Source organism: Cicer arietinum, chromosome 4 (genome assembly GCF_000331145.2).
Source record: "Cicer arietinum cultivar CDC Frontier isolate Library 1 chromosome 4, Cicar.CDCFrontier_v2.0, whole genome shotgun sequence".
Taxonomy (NCBI): Eukaryota; Viridiplantae; Streptophyta; class Magnoliopsida; order Fabales; family Fabaceae; genus Cicer; species Cicer arietinum.
The window spans coordinates 60752293-60775889 of record NC_021163.2 but is presented as its reverse complement, the minus strand read 5'-3'; the positions used below and the strand labels follow the sequence as shown (position 1 = coordinate 60775889).

General features: G+C 30.6%; 2 protein-coding genes across 3 annotated transcripts; one reads left to right on the top strand and one right to left on the bottom strand.

The window, feature by feature from the left end:
• The first annotated feature begins 4104 nt into the window (after positions 1-4104).
• LOC101508870 (probable WRKY transcription factor 40) lies at positions 4105-12455 on the top strand. The gene is made up of 6 exons (XM_073367658.1): positions 4105-4218; positions 4419-4730; positions 4942-5058; positions 9991-10254; positions 10732-10848; positions 11760-12455. The coding sequence occupies exons 1-6, from the start codon at positions 4153-4155 to the stop codon at positions 12162-12164; spliced, it is 1281 nt and encodes a 426-aa protein (XP_073223759.1). The 5' UTR covers positions 4105-4152; the 3' UTR covers positions 12165-12455.
• Positions 12456-12639: 184 nt separating this feature from the next.
• Positions 12640-22827, bottom strand: LOC101501499 (formin-like protein 18). Of its 2 annotated transcripts, XM_027333813.2 has the most exons (18): positions 22675-22827; positions 22309-22569; positions 20671-21371; positions 19922-20143; positions 16461-19828; positions 16247-16367; positions 15795-15866; positions 15495-15593; positions 15348-15389; positions 15148-15228; positions 14997-15047; positions 14829-14910; positions 14475-14569; positions 14250-14321; positions 14032-14148; positions 13747-13815; positions 13581-13647; positions 12640-13378 (listed from the first exon to the last, which is right to left on the bottom strand). In XM_027333813.2, the coding sequence occupies exons 2-18, from the start codon at positions 22379-22381 to the stop codon at positions 13194-13196; spliced, it is 5517 nt and encodes a 1838-aa protein (XP_027189614.1). In that variant the 5' UTR covers positions 22382-22569; positions 22675-22827; the 3' UTR covers positions 12640-13193. The 2 variants fall into 2 exon arrangements, 1 of the variants encoding a protein (XP_027189614.1); XR_003472491.2 differs by lacking the exons at positions 12640-13378; positions 13581-13647; positions 13747-13815; ... (5 more) ...; positions 15148-15228; positions 15348-15389 and having other exon boundaries at positions 15524-15593; positions 16465-19828.
• Between the last annotated feature and the right edge of the window lie 770 nt (positions 22828-23597).

Sequence of the window (23597 nt, the reverse complement as noted above, 5' to 3'; positions counted from 1 at the left end):
AGTTGTAGATACTTTGATTCATGGATTTGTTCCTTAGCTTGTATGAAATCCCACTAATGGGCCATATATTATGAATCATGTGTTGGAGTATCCTATTCTCATAAATAACTTATTTTGCTTCTAAAATAAACTTAAAGCATTATAAGTATGATTCAATTGATAATTATAAGAGTATTGATATATAAATTTGAATTTGAATTTAAAATTTTCTACTTATTTAATTTAAAGTTGAACGAATTTACTTACTAAACTATTTAAAAACAAAAAAAATAAAGCATATGAATTTCCGCTATTTTTTTCTAAAAAAAATTCTCTCTCTAACTGAGTCTAATATAATATAATAACTAATATTATTATATTAATGGGTTTTTTTTCTACTATAATTTTTTCACAAATTATATTGACCCGAAATAGCATCTCAACATAAAAGATCCTATAAGAATAGGAATCATTTCCATTTCTCTAAAACAAATGAAAGATTCAAATACTAGTATTTTGAGTATATAAAAAGTTAATCATGTAACAATTTTTTGAAATGTATACATTAATTTATATATCGAAAGCTATAATAATGAATTCTTCCATTAAATTTGTAGTACTAATAGTGCAACTTGATAGTTTGGATGAAAGAGTTAACCATTAGTGATAATAAAATTGATGGTCTACCCTACCCACAACATTAATACTAACATTTGCTAATAAGTTAACATTTGCAATTTAAAAACAAAAAGAAAAACTTAATTCTTATTGTTGTTAATGTTATGCAAGGAAAAAACATTTGATATTTTAAATTTTTACGACCACTAATTGCATTTATAAGACAAAATAATTAAAAAACAATCAAAATTACTATATTTATTAATTGTATTAATTTTTTAATTATTTTATATATATATACATATATTTATTAAAAATTGTGAGACATTAATATTAATTAATAATATTAAAAAAATAACTATTTTAAATAAAAATATAAAAATAATTAAAACAATAAATATAGTCACATTTATATATAAAACTAAAAAATGGTCTAAAATTTGTATTATGTGGAACCAAATTTAGCATGCCCAACGACTTTAAAAATCAAGGCAAGTCAAGCCACGGCAATTATGTTTTGTTTAGTCATGAACATGATATCACGGTGCCCAAATATTCAGATTCACGTTCTACTCTATTTTTTAGGTTATATGGCTTTAGAAAAAGTTAAATATATGGTTCTATGTACTATCTAAGCAACACACAAAAAACATTTTAAGTCTATCATGATTCATGTGGAAAAAATGTAGAAATTAAATAACGTAATAGAGATGACGTGAGGGAGGTGATGAATGATAATATAGAATGACGTAATAGAGATGACGTGAGCGAGCGATAAGATTCTTTTTTCTCTTTTCTTTTTAACTTCATATTATTATTATGAATAAATAATTAAATCTATATAGAACTGTCTACACGAATGAAAATAAAATATTGACTTCTTTTGTGACGACAAAACCATAGTGGTTGACCCTAATTTGGACGTCGATTTCCTGCGGGAAGATCTCATCCATCCATAATTTATGATACTCTTTTTTTGCTGACCTTTTAAATCATCATCTGATTTCAATCAAAGGTCTACGATGCACTGACTTTATAACTGCACCATTAACTGACTACAGTGAATTTTTGGTCTGTAAATTTGGAATTTTTTTAACTTATAGAAATTATAAACTTAATTGCAGTTTTAGTTCATCTATTTATATTGATTTATAAAATTGATTCTTCTATTTTAAAAATTAACAGTTTTAGTCTCTCTTTTTTATTTTTTAACTAAAAAATGATGGCGTGAGATGTTTTGAATAACATGATATGACATATGATACGATGTAGAGTGATTAATACTTATGAAATCGAAATAAAATGTCGTGAAAATTTAAATTTTAACTTTATAAATTTTTCATATATTTTAATTTAATTAATAACATATGAATAATTAATGCATCTAGATATGGTTCTATATCATATAATTATATTATATGTCATATAATTATATTATATGTCACGTCATTTAAAATATACTAAATCATTATTTTTTAGTTCACAAATCTAATAATGTAATTAAAATTGTCGACTTTTAAAAAAAGAAGAATAATTTCATGAATCAGTATAAATATAGAGACCAAAATTATAATAAAATTTAAAATTATAAATAATACTATAATAATACAATTGTAAAATCTGATATTTAAACTCGAAACAAGAAAATCAACCTATTAATATAACATTTTCATAGAGTTAGGATTTAAAAATATTTAACGAGCACCGTTAATTAATTAATAAACTTGACTTGATATAGTCGCTTGAAATTCTACTGTATACTCCGTATAAGCTTTTTATAATTCTTTGGAATAGACTTCTGTTTTCAATTCGGACGTAACCACACAGAGTCAATGAGATAATATATAACTTAAATATTGAGATAGATCATCACCAAGGGGGGGCCATGAAGACTACTTATTTGACTAATCTTATGTATTAGGAATGTGCTCAATTTTAATGGCAGAATTTTGGATGATTTATAATGTTTAGAGTTTTAATGCGATAAGAAATAAGCATAAGGGTTGATCATCAATTAGAAATAAGCATAAGGGTTGATCATCAATTAAAAAGCATATGTTTTTGCTAAATTCAGTCTTAAGATCTAAGGTGAATAGATTAATTCGTATGAAAAATTATAACGAAAAGATTAATATCGCATCAAACATATTAAAATTTATTATTATTGTATGACTTATAAAAAGAATAAAGAACTAATATAAAAAGTGATATAACGGTTGTAATTAATCGTCAATATAAAAATTATTTAAACTGACAATATATATAAATTAAATTCAATTTATATATACTAAATTAATGTATTTTATATATCAATTTAGTGCTCTCAATCAACTCAAAAACAAAACACTTTAAATAATTTTTACTTAAAAAAAAAATATCATGTGCAATTCATTTATTATTTAAAAAAACAATTTAATAATAACAACTATTTAAAGTATAAAATGGAACAAGAATAGATTCAAACAACCATCCATAGTCCAACACCATCACGCTAAGTAATTACTATAATTCACTTCTGAAACCAAAAATACCACACAAAACACACCACCAACACATCAGAGTAAGGGTGTACAAATGATGTGTCAAGACTCTCAACTCTTGATCTGGTCAAATTTGATTTACTCTCAATATAAATCATTAAATAGTAATGCATAAATAATTTTTTTAAAAAGAAAGTTCAATAAACAAGTAAAGTTAATCAATTAAAAATTAACTTAGTTGAATAATATGATTAAAAAGTTAATCATTTAAGACAAAAAAAAATAAACAATTAATCACTAAATGTACATAAATATTTTATTGTGGAAAAGATTAATTTTGTTGAGTAATAAAGTCATGATATGATATTTAATAAGTTTGAGTATAATTAATTGCAATATATTTTGAACACAACGCAAGTTCTTGAAATACATAAATGAATCTGTAGAAAGTGGACACTTCATGAATATATAATTATAACTGGGAGTCTCAAAAAAATTAATGAAGTAAAATTATTTTTTTAGAGTGTATATTGTAAATAAAAATTAAAAAATTAATGACTAAGAATTAATATCACATGTCCTCAAATTCTTTAGGGACAAGACGTGTACTTCAAATTAATTTTTACTTTGTCTTCCATTTATCTCTCTTATTATTTTAGGCTAAACCTTACTATAATAAGATGAGTTAATGGTTTGTATCATATTTTTATACATCCCCACAAAATAGTCCTAATAAAACAAATAATAATATTTTTGTTCAAACATGCTCTAGAATAAAAAATGTCTCTCCAACTACTATTTGAGATTGATTCTTACAAGACAAATAATTATTATTTATTTCTATTCCTATGCTTATTTTTTCCCCCCAACAAACATAAGGCAAATGACGAAACTAGATGACGACATATTAATGATGAAGTATTTTTTTTCTTATGACTTTTTCACTCTCATTTCGTCCAACTTTCCTTCCCACCATAAAAAATAATTAAAGTATTGTACATTTAACAACTATATATCTCCACGAACTTTGGACTAAACCATTTTAATTTCTTTCAGCAAAATAGCAACAATAACAATGGAATTCTCAACATGCGTTGATACTTCACTCAATCTTAATTTTAATGTTCCTTCTATACACAAGGTTTGTATATACTTATATAGTTACTTAGAAAAAATTGAATTAACTACAAAAATTAATGATGAAAAAAAATTAAAATACACCTTTTATTTCGTTACATAAAGTCTTATTTATTTTATTATTGAATTTCAATTTCGTTTTTTTTTTCCTCGTTAATTCAATATTTTCTAATTGTATATGTATATAATATATTTTGTGAGCAGGATGAAGTTTTGGTTGAAGAGTTGAATCGTCTCAATTGTGAGAACAAGAGGCTGAATGAAACATTGACTAACATGTGTGAGAATTATGAAGCTATGCAAAAACATTTGAGCCAATTGATGAACCAAGATTTTGAAAATCAAACACAACAATCAAGAAAGAGAAAATTTGGTATTAAAGGCATTAATATTAATAATGAGTGTAGCAATGTTACTGATGATGAATCACTAATCAAAAGGTCCTGTAGAGATGTCTCTTCTCCTAATAAGGCTTACAAGGTTCTATTCAAGACAGAAGCATTTAATAATAGCTTAGTAAGTTTCTTATGATTTTGATTTATAAATTTTACTTTTTCAACAACTTCAATAGTTGTGTGTAGTTTTGTATTTACTCCATCTATAACAAAATATAAAAATATAAAATAAAATCATTGTAATTGGAGTATATTATAGTTAAGTAAATTATGGAGTTTAATCACTAATACTAACTATGATTATTTTTTAATTTTTATTTTTGGTTATAAAGTATGTGATGGATGGATATCAATGGAGGAAATATGGTCAGAAGGTTACTAAAGATAATCCATCTCCTAGAGCTTACTTTAGGTGCTCCCATGCCCCAAGCTGCCCAATTAAAAAGAAGGTAATTTTTCAAAATTCAACTCGCAAATAATTTTTTTTTTTTTTGTGCTTAATCTAGTTGATTTGAGAAAATATTTTTTTGATTTCACTTAGAATTTTAAAAATGTCTCTTGTTTTGTGTGATGTGAAATTAGCCGTTGAAATTTTATATAGCAAATAATTAGATTATTTTTTTATATGAAAGTAACTTATTTTAACCGAAGAAAAGTAGAGGATAATTTTACAATCGAAAATAAAAATAAGAAATAAAAATGTAGAACATTTTCTTAAACCAAACAATTGCTAAGATTTTGGCATTCAATTAGGTACAAAGAAGTTTAGAAGACCCTACAATACTAGTTGCAACATATGAAGGAGAACACAATCATGGTCATAAAAAATCTGAAATGTCATTGGTGTCAAGTCAAAGTGAAGAATCCCCTGTAGTTTCAGTTCATGTTTCTTCACCTAAACCAATTATTCAAAAGACATGTCCAACCATTAAGGATGACTTGGTTGATAATGTTCCAAAATCATCTATGCAACATTTTTTGGTTCAACAAATGGCTAATTCTTTGACAAAGGATCCCAATTTCACTGCAGCACTTGCCACTGCTATTTCAGGAAGAATTCTAGGATCAGACTTCTAAGGCCAAATTGTGAATTGACATGCTTTAATGCACTGAGTATAAATTATGTTGTTTTCTTTGATTTTTCTGAGAGGCTGCAGTGTCAAAAACTTGTAATTAAGGATGTATATAAAAAATGAAAATGAAAAAAAAAGTATGTTGAAATTATGTTCCTTTTGGGGTTGAAGACCTGATTAATTTTTGGTTTAAAATAAAGTTGTGCAACTGTATCTTTTTTAAAGCTACTTATAAGCTATAACTCCACCTATATTTCTAAAAGATCATATTCTTGTCCAAAAGTATTGCAATATTAAGTTTTTTAGATTTAGTAATTTGATACATGTCAATATTAGATTTATGTAGTTAGATGGTGTGTTAGATTTTTTAGTCTTTGTTGATTATCATTTCTCAACATTTATAATAAATGTCCTGAATCAAAAAAAAAAAATTCATATGAAAATCATATTTTATGATGCATAACTTTAGTTGCATAATAGGATAATGTTGATATGTCTTGAAATGTATCAAAAATCATTCCTAAATGATTTTTAAACTTTGTAAATCAACTTATATGTTTATAAATCGATTTACAGGGGTTGTGAACTCATTCTTGATGTTCCAAATCTTGTGAATTGATTTACGCATGGTGTGAATCAACTTACATCATTTCATGAGGTTTTTTAAATTGATATACACTCTTGTGAACCGAAATACATGGTTCTAGGATCAAATCCTATATTTTCAAGATTTGTGTGAATTGATTCACACGATCTACATATAATTTTTGACAGTTATGATGCATTGAACTTTGTCCAACTAACTCATGTTCTCTTTAAATACTAATCTGAAACTTCATTTTTGGCAAGAATACTTTCACATATTCATCAATTATCATGCATTAAAAGCATAATCTAGATTAAACACTTTTTCTAATTCAAGTCTTATTTGTGAGTGAATTTTTTAGTGAGAAATATAAAGAGATGAGATATCTCTTGTTGGGGTGATTATTCTAGAAATTGGTGATCGAATGTATATTGATTGACGTCACTTGAAGGAATGAAGGAGTTTCTTTAAGGTCTAGAACGAGATTTACTCTAAGTGCTATCTTGCAAGTTTTGAAGGGTTGTCTTTATTTTGCATATAGTGGTTCAAATTTGTAGAGTTTATCATTATAGAGTTTATCATTATAAAACTGTCCAAGAAATATGGGATATAGAGATGACACACGAGGGTCGAACGAGCTAGAACTAATACGCTTACACTAGAGTATGAATTGTTTCATATAAAGCAATGGAAAACTATTGTTGACATGCAAAAACGGTCCAACCTCCAAGTCTAAGAAAAATGATAATTTTGCAAAATTGCGAATAAAAAGACTCAAATGATAAAAAAGAATAATTTAATTTATAATTTAATTTATTTACTTTATTTTTATAAAATTATTTTATGCTTTCTTATGAATGCAACGGGTAGAATTGATACTAGTTCTAGCTAGGTGTGAGTTAGTAACGTTAGAGGATTGTATTAAATACTTTCTTGGAGAGTAACTTTAAGTGAATATTTAAATAAATATAAAAATAATGAGTTGTTAATTTATTAGAGATATATTAAAGAATATCTCTATATTTAGTAAAAAATATAAAATAAAATAAAAAAAATATAAGAAAAACTGATTTTAAATCTTCTTTTCATTATTTTTATTTGTTTACTATTCAACATTTTCCTAACTTGAAAATTCAAAGAAGAATAATTTCTCAAATGTAAACAAAGACTTCTTTTAATATAAACTCGAATATCACCGTATTCCCTCCACCCACTTCAAATATAAATAAAAATGCATAAAAATATTTGACGAATTTAATGTAAACTTTAATTCATAAGTATGTTTAATTACAAGTGAAACAATTGAATGACACGAATAGTGTATATTTTACAATGGAGATGTAATGAGAGTAAAAACATGACATAGGAGCCTATGCTCTCCTTACATTTTGATTTCTTTGATAGATTCTTATTTTCTTATTTAAGAGAGATTATTTAAGGTCAATTTTTAATTTGAAATTACTTCTTTAAATTATTTTTTATTATCATTTATTTTTACATTTATTTAATTTATTTTTTGTGTTTTTTTCGTGATTTAATCGTCTCAATGTGACGTTGTATTTATTTGTTGTCTTAGTGTGGCGTTTTATTTTTCTATCTTATCACAGTATTTTTTAATTCAGATTAACAGATCAAATGATTTTTGCGTCATTACGTTACAACTCTTAAGTAGTGATATTTTAGATACCTCAATTTTATTATATTTGTATGTTATTTATAAATATTTTACGTTTATATGCTATAAATCTGGATGTTATAAGTTTTTTTACAAATTTATAATTCTTTCAAATTTTAACTATTTTAAATTGTAAAGTTTTTAATCGATATAATTTTTATTAATTTAAATAAATAAATATTATGTTTTAGTAAAATATATATATAGTAATTAAGGTAATCGACCACAAATTAAATGTGATCCAATGGCAACTTTAACTTTGTGAGAAAGCACTCGTTTCTTTTTGTCTTGTTCACAATTTAAGCCAATTCAATGGATATGTCCCCTCAATGCTCATAGTCTAGATACGTGAAATTCAACTACTCATGACTCATGACATTGACATCATCGGGAACATTTTATTTGTTTTTTATGTACTCACGCGCCATTATCCCATTATTTGTCACTCGTTTAAAAAAAATTAATTTATAAAAAAAAGTTTAATTTATCAATCATTAAATATTATTAAATATGTTTGACTTTTAATAAAATTATCTCTTAAATCATTCATATAAATTATTATATAAATTATTATGATAGACTCTTAAAAAATATCTCAAAATAAATAGTTTATTTAATTTTTAATTATACTATTTAATTAACACTAATATTACATACATTTAGAACATTTATTAAAAAAATGAAAATATTAAATAAAATCTTAGAAATCATGCATTTTATTCTTTGAAATTGTAGAAATTAGCAATACCCTTACTGTGAATTCACTACCTTCCACACTAACATGATACAGGGTAGTTTAACAAAAATAAAATTCTTACTTTTTATTTATTATATATTTGTTTAAATATATGCGAAACAATTAAATGAGTTATTTATTGTAAATGAAATTATTTTTTAATATGAATTGCAGTTCAACAAAAATATTTAAAATTTTAATAATTATCGACATCGTCTTTTAGAGGTAGATGTTAATTATCATATTTATTTTCATAAATTAGATATTGATTTGATAAAAGTAAAATAATAAATATATATTTTATATTAAATCGACAATTATGATGTCACCGTTTTATTCAAATAAAATAAAAAATTCACAAACTATTATTATTTTTTAAATAACGTCGATTATCACTAATTTTTCTAAATAATAGTTAAATATCACTCCACGACATACTACTTATAAAAACAACGAATAGAATAACTCACATAATAAAACAAAGACGTGTTGGGAGTGTATTAATTATCTTTGAACCCCCATAAACACGTTGGGGACATTATGGTGGAAAATCAAAAAGAAAATCTATTTCCAAACGGAAAAAAAAAAAGTTTAACCAAGCTTATGTCATGAGGATGATATCACAAAGCAAAAATCCGTCAAAAAAATATTATAAAATACTATAATGACAAATATTATATAATATTACTTGTTATATACATCCCATCACTGGATTTTTCTAACATGTGAATTTGAATTGAACAATTTACTACGAACTACTCGGAATAAGAAAGGCCCTACACACGTGATGGATAAAATAATTATATTATTTATTTTTAACTCTTCAACCACCCCATTCAATTACATTCTAAATTTTATATAAATAAGGGCCCTCCATCAATTGTTATTTTTATTAGCTTATAACCCTTATGCGTAACCAATATAAGAAGATAAATTCGTTTCATTTGTGATTGAAAATTGTTCAGATATTCCATTCTATTATTATATATAATGGATGAAAAGGTAATTAACTTGGTTCTTATTATTTACTTTTGTTTCTGACTCGATCATGTTTTTTTTTTTTAAATATATCATGCTTTTCTATACCCCTAACTTATTGCATATGTATAAATTCTCGGTGCCCTTTATTTTATTTTATTTTTGTGCCCTTTATTTTTTATTTTAATATGTAATTCTTGATATTTAAGAAACATATACATATTGAAAAATGAAACTACTAGTGAACGTCTTTTAATTTTTTCTTAGAAAAATATACTTAGGCAGCTATTTAATTCTAAAAGTTCATATAATAATTTTAATTTATTTGTTAAGGTGAAAACTCTTCAATTAGAGATACAACATGTGAGAGAGGAGAACAATACTCTAAGGTTCATGGTTGAAGTTATGAATATCAAGTGCACAAAACTTGAGTCCCATCTTCAAGAGATCAACAAGGAAGAACAAAAAGGGATAAGTTCAAATCAAATTGGGTTAGTACCTAATCTTGATACAACCAAAAGAGCAAGACAAGAGTTTCCCACCACAAAAAAGTCATTACAAGTCTTTGTCAAAACCCACCCTAATGATGATAGTTTGGTATGCCTCAACATCACTAATTTGTTGTGTATTAAATTTATTAAAAATTAGAAAACCGAGAAGGAAAAAATTATCTTTACTTAAAGTGAAACATTAATTTTCATTTTATAATTGTTATAGAGAAAATTTGAATTATATTTCTTGAAGTTACAATCTTAAAATTGTATCACTAAATTGATATCTCATGAATAAATCAAGTTTATCAACTGATCTAAAACTATAGCAAAATTAGATAAATTCACTTAAGAGAATAGACAAATTAATAATCTCAATTATTGATAAGAAAATCAATTACATGTTGAAATTTTAATACATTCGTGATTTTTTTTACATATGTATATTATTTGTAACATGAATTATTAACTTTTTATCGACGATTGAGATTATTTATTTTATCCTTTAAAGTAAATTGTTGACTTTAAAAGACTCAAATTTTAAAATTAGTTTGTTTATACAAATATTACTTTGTGAATATAGATGATACAAGATGGATATCAATGGAGGAAGTATGGGCAAAAGGTAACCAAAGAAAATGCTTCTCCTAGAGCTTACTTCAGGTGCTCCATAGCTCCTAGTTGCCCCGCAAAAAAGAAGGTATATACTATATATATACATATCCTAAATTTATTTAGTACTTTTACTATTAGACTACACCTTTGAAGACACAAATTAATAATGCATGTATATTTATATGTTCGGATCCCCTAAACAATAATGAAATTGTTAGATTTAAGGGTCTCACAATTATTGCATTGTATAACTAATGTTAAAGGTTATTAGCCGATTGTTGGTAAAATATATAGTTCAAACTCTACAAATTGACTTATGATAACATAATAGGGAATTGGTATAGAAATATCAATGGTTTTACTTTTACAATCACAAGTCTAGTATTATAAGCTAGGTATATAGATTATAATAAGGTCAAAAATCGTAGCTAAATGTGAATGATCTAGTTATAATTGAAATCGTGATACTCCAATACAAACCTTTCTTTATTTACAAAAAGAATAAAATTTAGGTTAAATTACTTAGGTCAAAAACACTTCAAAATATGTTAAAAAGTAGTCAAGTAGGTGAAAGTATTAGTGGTTGTTTTAGTCTAATTTTATTAACGAATTTGACATATATAGTTTGACCTAAATTTAATTATTTTGTAAACCTACATGTTTCTTTATATAAGCCTCTATGAATCATCGAACGAGTGGTCCTTTCAACTAGATATAACTTTTGTTAATATCGTTGCTTATGTTTTTTAAACCTTGACATTGGAACTTGAATAATTGGATCACAATTCAAAACCTTGAAAATTTCAGTTAAAATTGTCACCTATTTCTTCTTTTCACAATAATTATTATATTCAATATTGATATGTATATGATTTCAAGAGAGATTGCAAGGTTGTTATATGGTTTCAAATTTTTCTTTGGTGTTTTCAAGAATGATTCTAAGAAAAAAGTAGTTGTTTAAAGAGACTCAAGCCTTACTTCAATTACTCATTTTAGGTACAAAAATGCATACATGATAGGTCTATCATTGTTGCAACTTATGATGGAGAACACAACCATGTTTCCCCTCATGAGTCATTAAGACCATCATCTTCATCCACACCTAAAGTTCCATCATCAATAGCTAATAATAAATCACCTCTACCAACACTAAATGACACAGAAGTCATAAACACTGACTTTGTTGTTTCTGATAATTGGACTCAATCATCTACTGAAATTTGTGAGGATATCATGCAAAAGTGTGGCTATGGAAGGCACATCAAAATCAAAGAATTTGCAAGTTCCTTAATCAAAGATCCTGACTTCACTGCAGCATTAGCTGAAGCAGTTGCGCAAACCATTACCGGTCAACATGAGCGACAAGGTCTAAATCTCAATTTGAATCTTTCAGAGGAGTGAAATTAATGCTTCTTATTATCATCCTCAAAACCAAAATATAAGTGTAAAGAGATTTACTCAAGTACTTGGATAGCAGCAAAATATGGCTAATGAAGACAAATTTTAGTTTAGTAATATGGTAGGTTGGTAACACTGAAAGTGAGGAAATTTTATTTAGTTTGTACTCCATATGTTAGCATTTTATCTTACTTTCTTTGCTTTTTAATATTGTTTGATCACATTTTTTTGTCTTAAACCCTCTGTATCTGGGGAAAAAGAATTCTGATAATACAAAATTCGATTGAGAGGTAATTAATGTCTCACCTAAAATTTTCAGTTAGGGTTCGAACATGGATATTCCCGGTTGACTTGACCTTAACTAAAGTTCATCAACCGCTTGAGTCGAATCACATGGTTAATATTGTTTGATCATTTGATTACATGGCGCAAAAAGGATGAAGGAAAAAAAAAAAGCAATTGTTAAATGAGAAAAGTCTAACAAAAAAAAATGACTAAGTAAAATGTATAACTTGTATACTAACCAATACCTTGATATTTACAAAGCATTTGTCTTAATCAATGCATGTAGCATAAGTGCAGTAACTGAAAATTCTCAGCATTGGTGCCTCTAAGTGCTCTCAGTTAAAATAAAAGTTAAATGCTACTCTACCTTATGGGTAAAAAAACACCATTGTGACTATGCGGTTGTATAGATCTCAACAATACTCCCTCCGTAACAAAATACAGTATAAGTTAAAAAATACACCTATCTGAATCAGGTATGTTTTCTTTTTTTTAATATATTTTGTTACGAAGGGTGTAAGTCATAAAATGAGGTTTTAGAATGCTTACTGCTTAAAAATGAATATAATCCTCAGCGACGCGAACATTCATTTCTTGTAATATATAACTTGAGTCCTATGGTGGTGATCATCAATGTCAATGCTACCAACAACAAAATTGTTTGTTTTCTTCATCCAACCAGATGGCAAGTTTATCACTGTTGAACATCTTTCCATTAGCTTGAGGCTCTTTGTAAAAAAAATATGATTATTGAATATCTCCACTCTTGATGGTCCTCATCATGTGTTCAGATTCATTTCTAGCAGTTAGTTTCAACTTTTCATTTTCTGCTGCTTCCTTCACTGCTTTCTTTTTTTCATATTCAATCTGCTTGTAGTTTTCTTCGTGTGCTCGGATGAACATCCTCACAAAATTGAGAAGAGTAGATACAACTATAGAGTGTGGGAAAAATAAGAAAACCACAAAGGTTTCTATGGTGAGTCTTAATTTGAAACAATGCTTTTCTTTAAATCATAATTGCCATTTTCATCTTGTTCCACAACCAATTCCAAAACAATTTATTTAACAAAGAAAACACCAGACAAAGTGGAACAGATAAATGATAATATAAACTGATAACAAATAGATAATTACCTTGTTCAAATGAGCAACGTGCGGGGTCTTCTCCAAAGTATAGCGCCAATGCATCTGCATTTCTACCCTGATGCATCCAGATTCAGAATTTCAGACACATTCGTCATATCTTGAATTCGACCTTTAAAAACAAAACTATGCTAAAGAGGAAAGAACCAAATCATACCACATTGGCATAAAGCTGAGCTAAAGACCTCACTTCAGCTTCAGCATCACTAAGAAATTCTTTCAGAATCTGAACATTACCAAGTGAAAAAAAATTATTATTTTAAAGTAATGATATTCTTTTATATATTAAGCATATTAATACTAAGCATAGAAAGATTGACATTGATTGTTGCGGCTTGTGTAGCCTAAGCCAAGCTTCCATATTCATATATTGATCCAAATACATTAGAATTTAGAAGTTTAGTCTGATTGAAGCATTTAGATGAACTGATATAGATTGTACCTGGCAGAATGTTTCTGACACAGGTCCATCATTCTCCGATGCAGACAGTTCTTGAATTACTTTCTCCAGTCCTTTACTAATAGCTTGCATTTCCTCTGCCAAATATTTTAATTGTACCTGTATGGAATGGAATACTTGCTTGTAACTCGGCATGCACATACATCCAAATGAGAATAAAATGGAACCATACGATATAACAGCTGAATAAACAAAGATACCTTGGTTGAAGCCTCTAAATTGACCAGGTCTTTGGGGAAATCTAAAAGTTCCGGAAGCTTTTCAGCAAGAACCTATCATCATAAAAATGTTTACTATATGACTTATTTCACAGGAAGGTGACATGCCGAAATATAATCTCTTAACTGGAAACAGTTGGACTGGACATAATGCCTTGATCAACTTTCATGGTTTCATACGCACAATGTGCGATAATGAGTGTTTACCTTACAAAGATAATGCATGAGGGTCATTTTGTTGTTTCGGGCTCGTGTATCAGTGAGTTTAAGAAGACTATCCAATCGGAACCCGACAGCAGAACCTACAGTAATCACATACATTACCAGCTATTAAGAAAGCAATTTAGACTAATGTGGTGCTGCTTTCCAATAAAATATTAGTCATCGAAAGACCAAACAAAAAGCGAACACTAACTACATAATGCACATAAATCATGAGTCATGACTTAGACTAGCTGAAACGTTCATATTAGATTTCCAAAAAAAAAGTATAGTGTGTGTATATAAAGAGAAAGAATGGTTTGTAATGGTGAAACAGAAAATGCTAAAGCTTCAATTCACCTCTTGCAGTTCCGTGGTTCAAAGCATTACCGAGAGAAAGAATGGTCTGCATGATTCTTTTCAATTTGACTGAATTCCTTATCTGATACACATAACAACGAAATATGAAGAGAAAAGGATGTTGACTTAGGAAATAGAAAATTTAAAAGAAAAATATAAATGACTTACCTCTTCAGATGCAGAATTTACAATATTCAAGTCCCTTCTGAGCTCTATAACCTACATATATAGCAAAAAGTGCACCACGAAAGCTAAATTTCTAAAGGCGGGAAAACATAATTATTTAATAACCAAAAGTATTGCTCGGTTGTCCTCTGACCTGTGAACTGAATTGCATCTTAAAACAGAAAACTCTTAGCTTGCTTTCCACTCGCGGAACTTTCATTAATTCTAAGAAAAACTATCACAAAATGAAAAAAAGCAAATGAAAATGAAAGAGTTAAAATGACCAGCCACATAAACAAAAGAAGTTTCTCTAAGAAGGGAAAAAAGAGTAAAATGCGGTAAAAATCCATTCACCTGTTCACACTTCCCCAAGTTTTCTTTGTCTCCAGTATAGGCCTGCATATAAAGAGTCATTACGGCTTAAACATATATTGTTGCTAAGTTATCGATGCTTCCCTCACGACACAAAGTTCTGGTCAACATGAAAAAGAGGTTTGATACCTTGAGTTGGTCAGTTTCTTCTTTAGTCGGACAGAACTTTATGAGATTCTCAACCTGATCAACGTATAACACAGAATCATCCAATGCAAGAACAGCACCCTGAAAGACAATAGTATAAAGCATGCGAGAAAACATTTGTTAATGGGCATGTTTCCATTATGAATGAACTTATCAATTAAGAAGGTTTAAATAGTGATTGAGAATCAACCGTTCATTGTGATCGGACTCTGGGACAGAAACTCGAATAAAAAATTGTTCATATCATTTACTTGTAAACAAATACCATCAGAAATAACTCACCATTAAATCAGGCAATGGGATTTTGACTTTTGTAAGCATAATTTCACAGTTATACGCCCGCCTGAGTTCAATCTGCAAGATGACATGAATATTATATCAAGAGCTCAAAATCTATAAATCCTGACAAGAAATTAACTAAGAGATTTAGGCCTAAATAAAATCAATTCACTAGCTAAAAAGAAAATAAACTATCATTTAATTCCTATGGTTGAAAAAAATATTATACGTACATTTGTGTAGTTGACAAAAGGCGGTGAACAAAATGGAGTAAAATGGAATGTAGTTATTTAAAAATGTCAACTTCTAAAAAAAATTATTTTGAAAATTAGAATAATGAGTTTATCTGTAGCACATTAGAATGGAAAGAGGACCTTTTTTTACCCTTGAAGACCAAAAATTCAAGATGAAATTGGGCTGGACAGGTATTAATGAAATTCAAACAAAAAACGTACTAGTTGAACTTTGTCAGGTTTTTGCCCCGAACGGCGATTTGATTTTCCTCCTTTTTCATGACTAGTTGGAGTAGCTGCAGAGAAAAGTCGCTCAAGTTCTGACATGTCAAACTCTGGAGCCCTAACACCGAAAAGTTAAAATAAGAGGGTAAGTAAAACTCATAAAAGCTCAAATTACTTAAAATTCAGAAAAGTCTTAACACACAATTCATACCTACAAGTTTCATCAAGTTTTTGTGTCTCAGCCCACAAGCTACCTTGCATGGCCCTTGTTAACTTTAACCAATGGTAAGGTTTAAGGTTGCTCCTTTTAGTCTGAGTTTTTGAATTAGCTCGCAGCATTCCACGTCCCTTTGCACCGAATGCACCCGAAGGTGGTCCAGGAATTGGAGGAGGCACGGTTCCGGGTGGTCCAGGAATTGGAGGTACATTATGAGACTGTGGTGCGGCAGTGCCGGAGTTTAATAATCCATTGGCAGAAGGAGAAGGAGGTGGAGGTACAGGTGGAACATTTGCTGAGCTTTTAGAAAGAGAATTTTGGTTTGCAAAAGCAGGAGGAGGTGGTGGTGGCGGGGCTAATGGTGTAGGAGTAGAACCACTAGATGTGGTGTCAAAGTGTCTTGGTGGTGGAGGTGGTGGAGGAGGGCCGGACATAGCAGCAGAGTTGTTCACATTTCTTGGAGGAGGAAGAGGAGGAGGAGGTATTGAAGATGATGAGGTTTGTTGAGGTGGTGGTGGAGGTGGTGGAGGAGGACCGGACATAGCAGCAGAGTTGTTCACACTTCTTGGAGGAGGAAGAGGAGGAGGAGGTATTGAAGATGATGAGGTTTGTTGAGGTGGTGGTGGAGGTGGTGGAGGAGGGCCGGACATAGCAGCAGAGTTGTTCACACTTCTTGGAGGAGGAAGAGGAGGAGGAGGTATTGAAGATGATGAGGTTTGTTGAGGTGGTGGTGGAGGTGGTGGAGGAGGGCCGGACATAGCAGCAGAGTTGTTCACACTTCTTGGAGGAGGAAGAGGAGGAGGAGGTATTGAAGATGATGAGGTTTGTTGAGGTGGTGGTGGAGGTGGTGGAGGAGGGCCGGACATAGCAGCAGAGTTGTTCACACTTCTTGGAGGAGGAAGAGGAGGAGGAGGTATTGAAGATGATGAGGTTTGTTGAGGTGGTGGTGGAGGTGGTGGAGGAGGGCCGGACATAGCAGCAGAGTTGTTCACACTTCTTGGAGGAGGAAGAGGAGGAGGAGGTATTGAAGATGATGAGGTTTGTTGAGGTGGTGGTGGAGGTGGTGGAGGAGGGCCGGACATAGCAGCAGAGTTGTTCACACTTCTTGGAGGAGGAAGAGGAGGAGGAGGTATTGAAGATGATGAGGTTTGTTGAGGTGGTGGTGGAGGTGGTGGAGGAGGGCCGGACATAGCAGCAGAGTTGTTCACACTTCTTGGAGGAGGAAGAGGAGGAGGAGGTATTGAAGATGATGAGGTTTGTTGAGGTGGTGGTGGAGGTGGTGGAGGAGGACCGGAGATAGCAGCAGAGTTGTTCACACTTCTTGGAGGAGGAAGAGGAGGAGGAGGTATTGAAGATGATGAGGTTTGTTGAGGTGGTGGTGGAGGTGGGGGTGGGGGTGAAGGAGGAGGACCTTTCAATGAATCTTTGACAGTGAAAAGGGATGTTTCAGGAATGAAAGAGCGTGGTGGAGGAGGGGGAGGGGGAGGAATAGCAAATGATATCTGATTTTTATCATGCATTGAATTAGACTCTTGTTGAGGAGGTGAAGGTGGAGGTGGAGGAGGAATAGGAACAAGGGGTTTGAAAGTCTTTTCCACAGCAGCAGGAGGATCAACTGAAGACTTTGAAGGCGAAGATGGAAGCAATGCCAGTGATGATGATGATGATGTATGAATACTTGTAGAACTAGGTTCTACAGACTTTGGCACCTTTGAGTCTGAAGCAGGAGATATCGACTCTGCATGATCGACTTCTTTGATATCCATTGGTGTATGATCTTGCAACACGGATGTTATTCCGAGAGCCGATGGTGCACTTCGATATCTTGAGGTACCTACAGGTGAACCTAGTAACGAGTTGGAATAAGAAACCGAAGCAGATCGAATAGCTTGATGCATCCGGGGAGAAATTATTTTAGATTGGGTTGGCAGCTGAAGAGAAACCTGCAACTCTTGAGGGTCAATCTTCTTTTTAATTGGTTTTTCATCAATGGAAGGTTCAAGTAAGGGACTACTTTGTTTCTTATGAACCTCGGATGTAGGACTTTTGATATCATTTTCTGACAACGCCGTTGATTCTGATTTTCCGATCATTGTTTTCTTTGAACTTGTATCCGTCGATGTTCGAATTGAGGGAATCGATGGTTCTTCCTGAGACATAGATGGAGGACACTTGGTATCATTTTCCAACACTGACTTTGATTCTAATGATTTGATATCCTTTTCCTTTGACTCTAATTGCTCCATTGTCTGTTTCATTATATTTTCATGCATGGATGGTTCATCCGTAGAAATAGGAAACTTACCATCATTTTCCACCGGTGCCTTTGATTCTAATGATTCAATCTTCATTTCAGGAGTCTTGATGTTATTTTCTGGTGATGCCATTAAATCTAAAGGCTCTTTCTTCTTTTCCATAGTAGCATCCTCAAATGAGGACACTGAAAAATTCTCTTGACATGCCGAAGTCGAACTTCTTATATCAACTTCTGGCACAGTCTTCGATTCAGATTTAAATCCGATATCGTTTTCCAACAGTGTCTCTGAGTCTAATGATTCAGTCTCCTTTTCTTTTGATCCTAACAGTCCAATATCTTTCATAGAATTTGCACCAGTAGAAGATTCATTGAAGAGAATAGATTGTTTCTCCTGAACTACCGATGCAGGAAACATTGTGTTGTTTTCCAATACCGCCTTCGGTTCTAATGATTCAATATTCTTTTCCTCAGATTCCAATGATCCAGTCTTCCTTTCCATAGAATTTTCATCTACTGATGGTTCAATTAAGGGGATAGATTGTTCCACTTTAGCCATAAAAGTAGGAAATTCAGGACCATTTTCCAATGACTCTTTGGATTTTGATGATTCAGTCTCCTTTTTAGTAGAATCTGAGTCTTTTGACATATCGAATGAGTGACTCGGTTGGTTCGCTAGACCTAAACTTGCAGGAGTATTGATTTTCTCCTCTGACAATGCCTTTAATGGTTCAATCATTTTATCCATGGGAGCATCCTCAGATGATTTCAATGGAGACTCAGAAAGTTCCTCATGAACGGAATATTTCAGATTGCTTGTTTCATTTAGTGTCTTTGAATCAAATTTAAATCTTCCAGACAATGACTTATTTAGCAAGCAGGTTGGTGAAGCAGATGCCCCGCTGTCCAACCTTTCGAGAAGGATATTTGATGCTGTGATCTGTTGGAGCATACTCGCTACATCTGTCTTCGAATCTAGCCACTCAACATGGCTGAAAATTTCCTTAACTTTAGCAAATGCTTCAACAGGTAGGCCTTCTTTCTCCTCGATATTAGGCATATCGATTGAAATAACAGAAGACGAAGCATCCATATCCGAGAAAAGAACCTTCAACCAGAAACACAACATATACTTTATGAACATTAAGCTGGCATTATCTCTAACCATAGCTTACTAAAACATAGAAAGAAAGAGAGATACCTCTACTCTAAAATTTTTAGGGAAGTGATCTTTAGCATTCCATAACATGTCAATTTCATCGCGGTTAAGCATCAAAATATTTGACCTTATGAATGCTGTATTAAACATCACTCGGAACATCATTTGTTCACGTTCCAAATCACTGTCCAAACTAATACACTCAAGTACAACATCGCCTTGAACATGACAATGGATATCAATCTTGACAAGTTCACAATCATCCTGTAACAAATATGAACCCAAAAAATAAATTGATTAAGGACATTGGGGAAAACAACAAATTCTTTATTCAAAAATCATGTGGAGGCAGGATCTAGATAGAGACACATGATGAAATAATGAAGCTACTTTTTGCTTCTAACCGAGTTCATTAGTGTCAACTACTAACCATGTGGATTTTTATCAATTGTATTTATGCAAATCATAAGAAGTCAACTACATCAATTAATACAAACATTTGCCGACTTTCGATGTCTTCACATACCATTTCTTTTCTACTGGATTATCACATGAATGAACTAATATATTGTCTTCTTGTTGGAATACATGTATACACTAATTCATTAACGGAACTCCACAGCATCATTTATGGTTGAGAATCAAGATAATGAACCAAATATTTGAAGGAAGTGGAACATCTCAATATAAGTAGCAAGAACTAAATAGAAAGGCTTCATCATCACGACTCGTGATCCAGCTTGAAAAGTAAAAAAGCGTATTAAATTTGAGTAAAAGGAATGAAGTACCACCTGCTTGTAGTGTCGAACAAGTTTGCTCCTTTTTGGAGTGGAAAAGAGAACTTTGGGAGTCCGATTTGCAGGAATAAAAGGGTCTTGTCCATATATCCTAAATATAGGACGGCAGCCACCCTCTCCATCCATATTAGGAATTTGTCTTATAATCACGCAGTCCAACGTAAGCGCCCTATCCAGAGGCGGCCATTCCGAACCGACGTTTCTCCTTGAAATGTACTGAAGATACCTCAATTGTGAAGGTAATGGATTCAACGGTGACATCAACTGCAAAAGTTCGCGAGGCGCTTGCTTATATATCATGTCTAGTGTTTTTTGCTCCCCTGTATACATTTTTCTATAAATCAAGAGTGAGGCCAGCATAAACGCTAAAACTGGCCACCCGCCTCGTTCGCAATGCATCAAGACGATGTTTTGATGACCAAGTTGAAGCCAATTTTCACCTGATCTCAAGAAATGATGGATCATCTCCATGGTAAGTAACGGACAACCTTCGTACTGTCTAGGATAATCCATCACAGTCATATCATAGTCGCACAAAATGTTTGATATATGGCTCTGGTTTTCTCCTTCTCTCATGTTGAACACCATAAATGAAGCATCGGGAAAGTGCTCACCAATTTGCCTAATTATTCCTCCTATATACACTTTATATTCGTCTTCGTCCATAACATCCGTGGTAAAGCAGTAATCAAAGACTACAAGTGAAACAACAGAATAATCACAGTCAAATACAAATGAAGTACAAAAAATCCTTGAGATAATGAAATGTATCAAGTAATGCGCGTGCCAAACATGTGAAACAAACAAAAAAGTAGCAATTGTCTAAAATCAAAAGCCCCAAATACTAAGAGATTTCGGGTGTGTTTGGATTTTGACGAAACCACAGTGTAGTCGTGCAGCCAAGTAGCAGCTCCAATTTGTAGCTTCAATGAAATAACGGTGAAAAGACATTGGAATGCAAGATTGACAAAGTCAACATAGATCCAAACACACACTATAAAGTCATGAAGCAAACATAACACAAGTCTTAAGTTTTCTTTCAATCACTACTAGTCACTTTCAATCATCATCAATGAACAATATTGCATCATAATTTCTTAATACTAACTCCACAAAGAAATTTTTTTATTAATCTATTTTAAAATTAATTAGCTCTGTGCTTCATAAAGACTCTCTTCTTCCCAATAATTTTACCTTCAATTCTCCAGCAAATAAATAGATAAGAATGTCATAAAAAGAGAAAACATCTATTCAGCTCAGTTTCAAACAAGATAATATATAACCAAATGGCTGAGCTGAAGTGGTTAATGAGCTCAGTTAAGGTCAAATTGTTCGAGAAAACAAGAGTTTGAATTCTAACTGGAACAATCCTTACCTCTTGGCCAAAATATCAACAGCCGGTTGAACAACTAGCATTTAGATTTTAGATAATAATAAAAATTACACATTGCAAAGTGAAAATGCAAACATAATAAAAAAGTATACAACTCCCATTATTCACTCCAAATCTACAAAATAAGCCAAACATAAAACAACCCAACAACACAAAAAGCCTAAAAATGCAAACTTTACACTGAAAATAAGCCAAAATTGTTCAAATCAACAAAAAAAGAGACAATAAGAAAAACGTACCATAAACCCTTTCAGTAATTTCAAGAAGGCCATCAGGAGGCTTCTTATAGAAGAACTTACGAAACAATGCCATTGTCTAGAAGATCTCAAGACCTAATTGAAGCCACATTGGAGATTATTGAGATCCCAGAAACCCCACCAAATGGGAATTGCAATGATGATTGAAGAGAGTGTGTGTTTTCAGGTATCAGAGACATAGATTTTTGCTGTGTGCTTAAGAAACACTTTGTTGTATCTTCACATGCACACTTTTTTATCTATCTACAAAAAAGGGAAAAGAAAAACTTAGCTTTCAATCAAAAAAGACAAAAAGAGTTACATGAGAGTGGAAAAAAACAATTTGGATCCGAGGTTTCTCTAACTAACCCAATCTGTGTCTCTATGTCTGTATCTTTTTTGTTTTGTTGAGGATAAATTAAAACACGTTGGTTTATTTGGTGATGATGATGATGTTTTTCTCTAGCTTAACGAAAAGGACACAACCCATTCCTCGTTTAAAAATAAAAGTAGTAGTAAAAAATTCATTTTTTTTATATCTTTTGATGGGTACTAAGTTATGGTATCTTGGGTGGTGATTTAATTTCATTATATTAAAATTAAATATATTTCTGTTAAAGTTAAATATATATCCTTATAAAAAAACATTCATAGTCTCTGCAAAATTTTCCATATGGATTTATTTATGGTTTTTCCAGTTAGGTTAATTGTATTTTGACTAATAGATATTTTAAATAAGATGACATTTTTGAATTAATAAATTTATGTTTGTTTATTTATTTATTATTTATTTTTCAAAAATATAATTAATATTTTATTTTTGAAAATTTAGGATTTAGATATTTGAATTTCCAAATTAAATTCATCATATTTTTTATTAAAAAAAAAAACATCGTCTTCTTTGGTTTTCTTCTCTTCACAACTCTCCATCTTCTTCTTCCTCATCTCAAACTCTAAAGTGCTGTTTTCTTCTTCACATCAAACTTGTGTTGCTCTTGTAGTCACTTCTTTAGTCCATTAAGATGTGAAGAAACAACACTAATTATAAACAATCATGATTCAAAATTTATAAAACTTAAACAATAAATTAAATAAATAAATATATATATATATATATATATATATATATGCATATAACATGCTTAAATGTTTTTAAGTCCTCTTATTTTAATTTATCTGTAATGTTCATCTCTTTATTTTTAATTTCTTAATTTCGATCCTCTTATTTTAACATATTCATAATTTTGATCTCTATTTTTTAATTTTGATCCCTCTATTTTTTTAAATTGATA

Excerpts from the sequence above, each read along its gene's own strand:
- LOC101508870 (XM_073367658.1), top strand. The coding sequence starts at position 4,153 with ATGGAATTCTCAACATGCGTTGATACTTCACTCAATCTTAATTTTAAT. Across the intron at positions 5,059-9,990 it reads GCTGCCCAATTAAAAAGAAG|GTGAAAACTCTTCAATTAGA; the intron begins GTAATTTTTCAA and ends TTATTTGTTAAG. Across the intron at positions 10,849-11,759 it reads GTTGCCCCGCAAAAAAGAAG|GTACAAAAATGCATACATGA; the intron begins GTATATACTATA and ends TACTCATTTTAG.
- LOC101501499 (XM_027333813.2), bottom strand. The coding sequence starts at position 22,381 with ATGGCATTGTTTCGTAAGTTCTTCTATAAGAAGCCTCCTGATGGCCTT. Across the intron at positions 15,390-15,494 it reads AAGAAACTGACCAACTCAAG|GCCTATACTGGAGACAAAGA; the intron begins GTATCAAACCTC and ends CTTTATATGCAG. Across the intron at positions 14,322-14,474 it reads TCATGCATTATCTTTGTAAG|GTTCTTGCTGAAAAGCTTCC; the intron begins GTAAACACTCAT and ends TTATGATGATAG.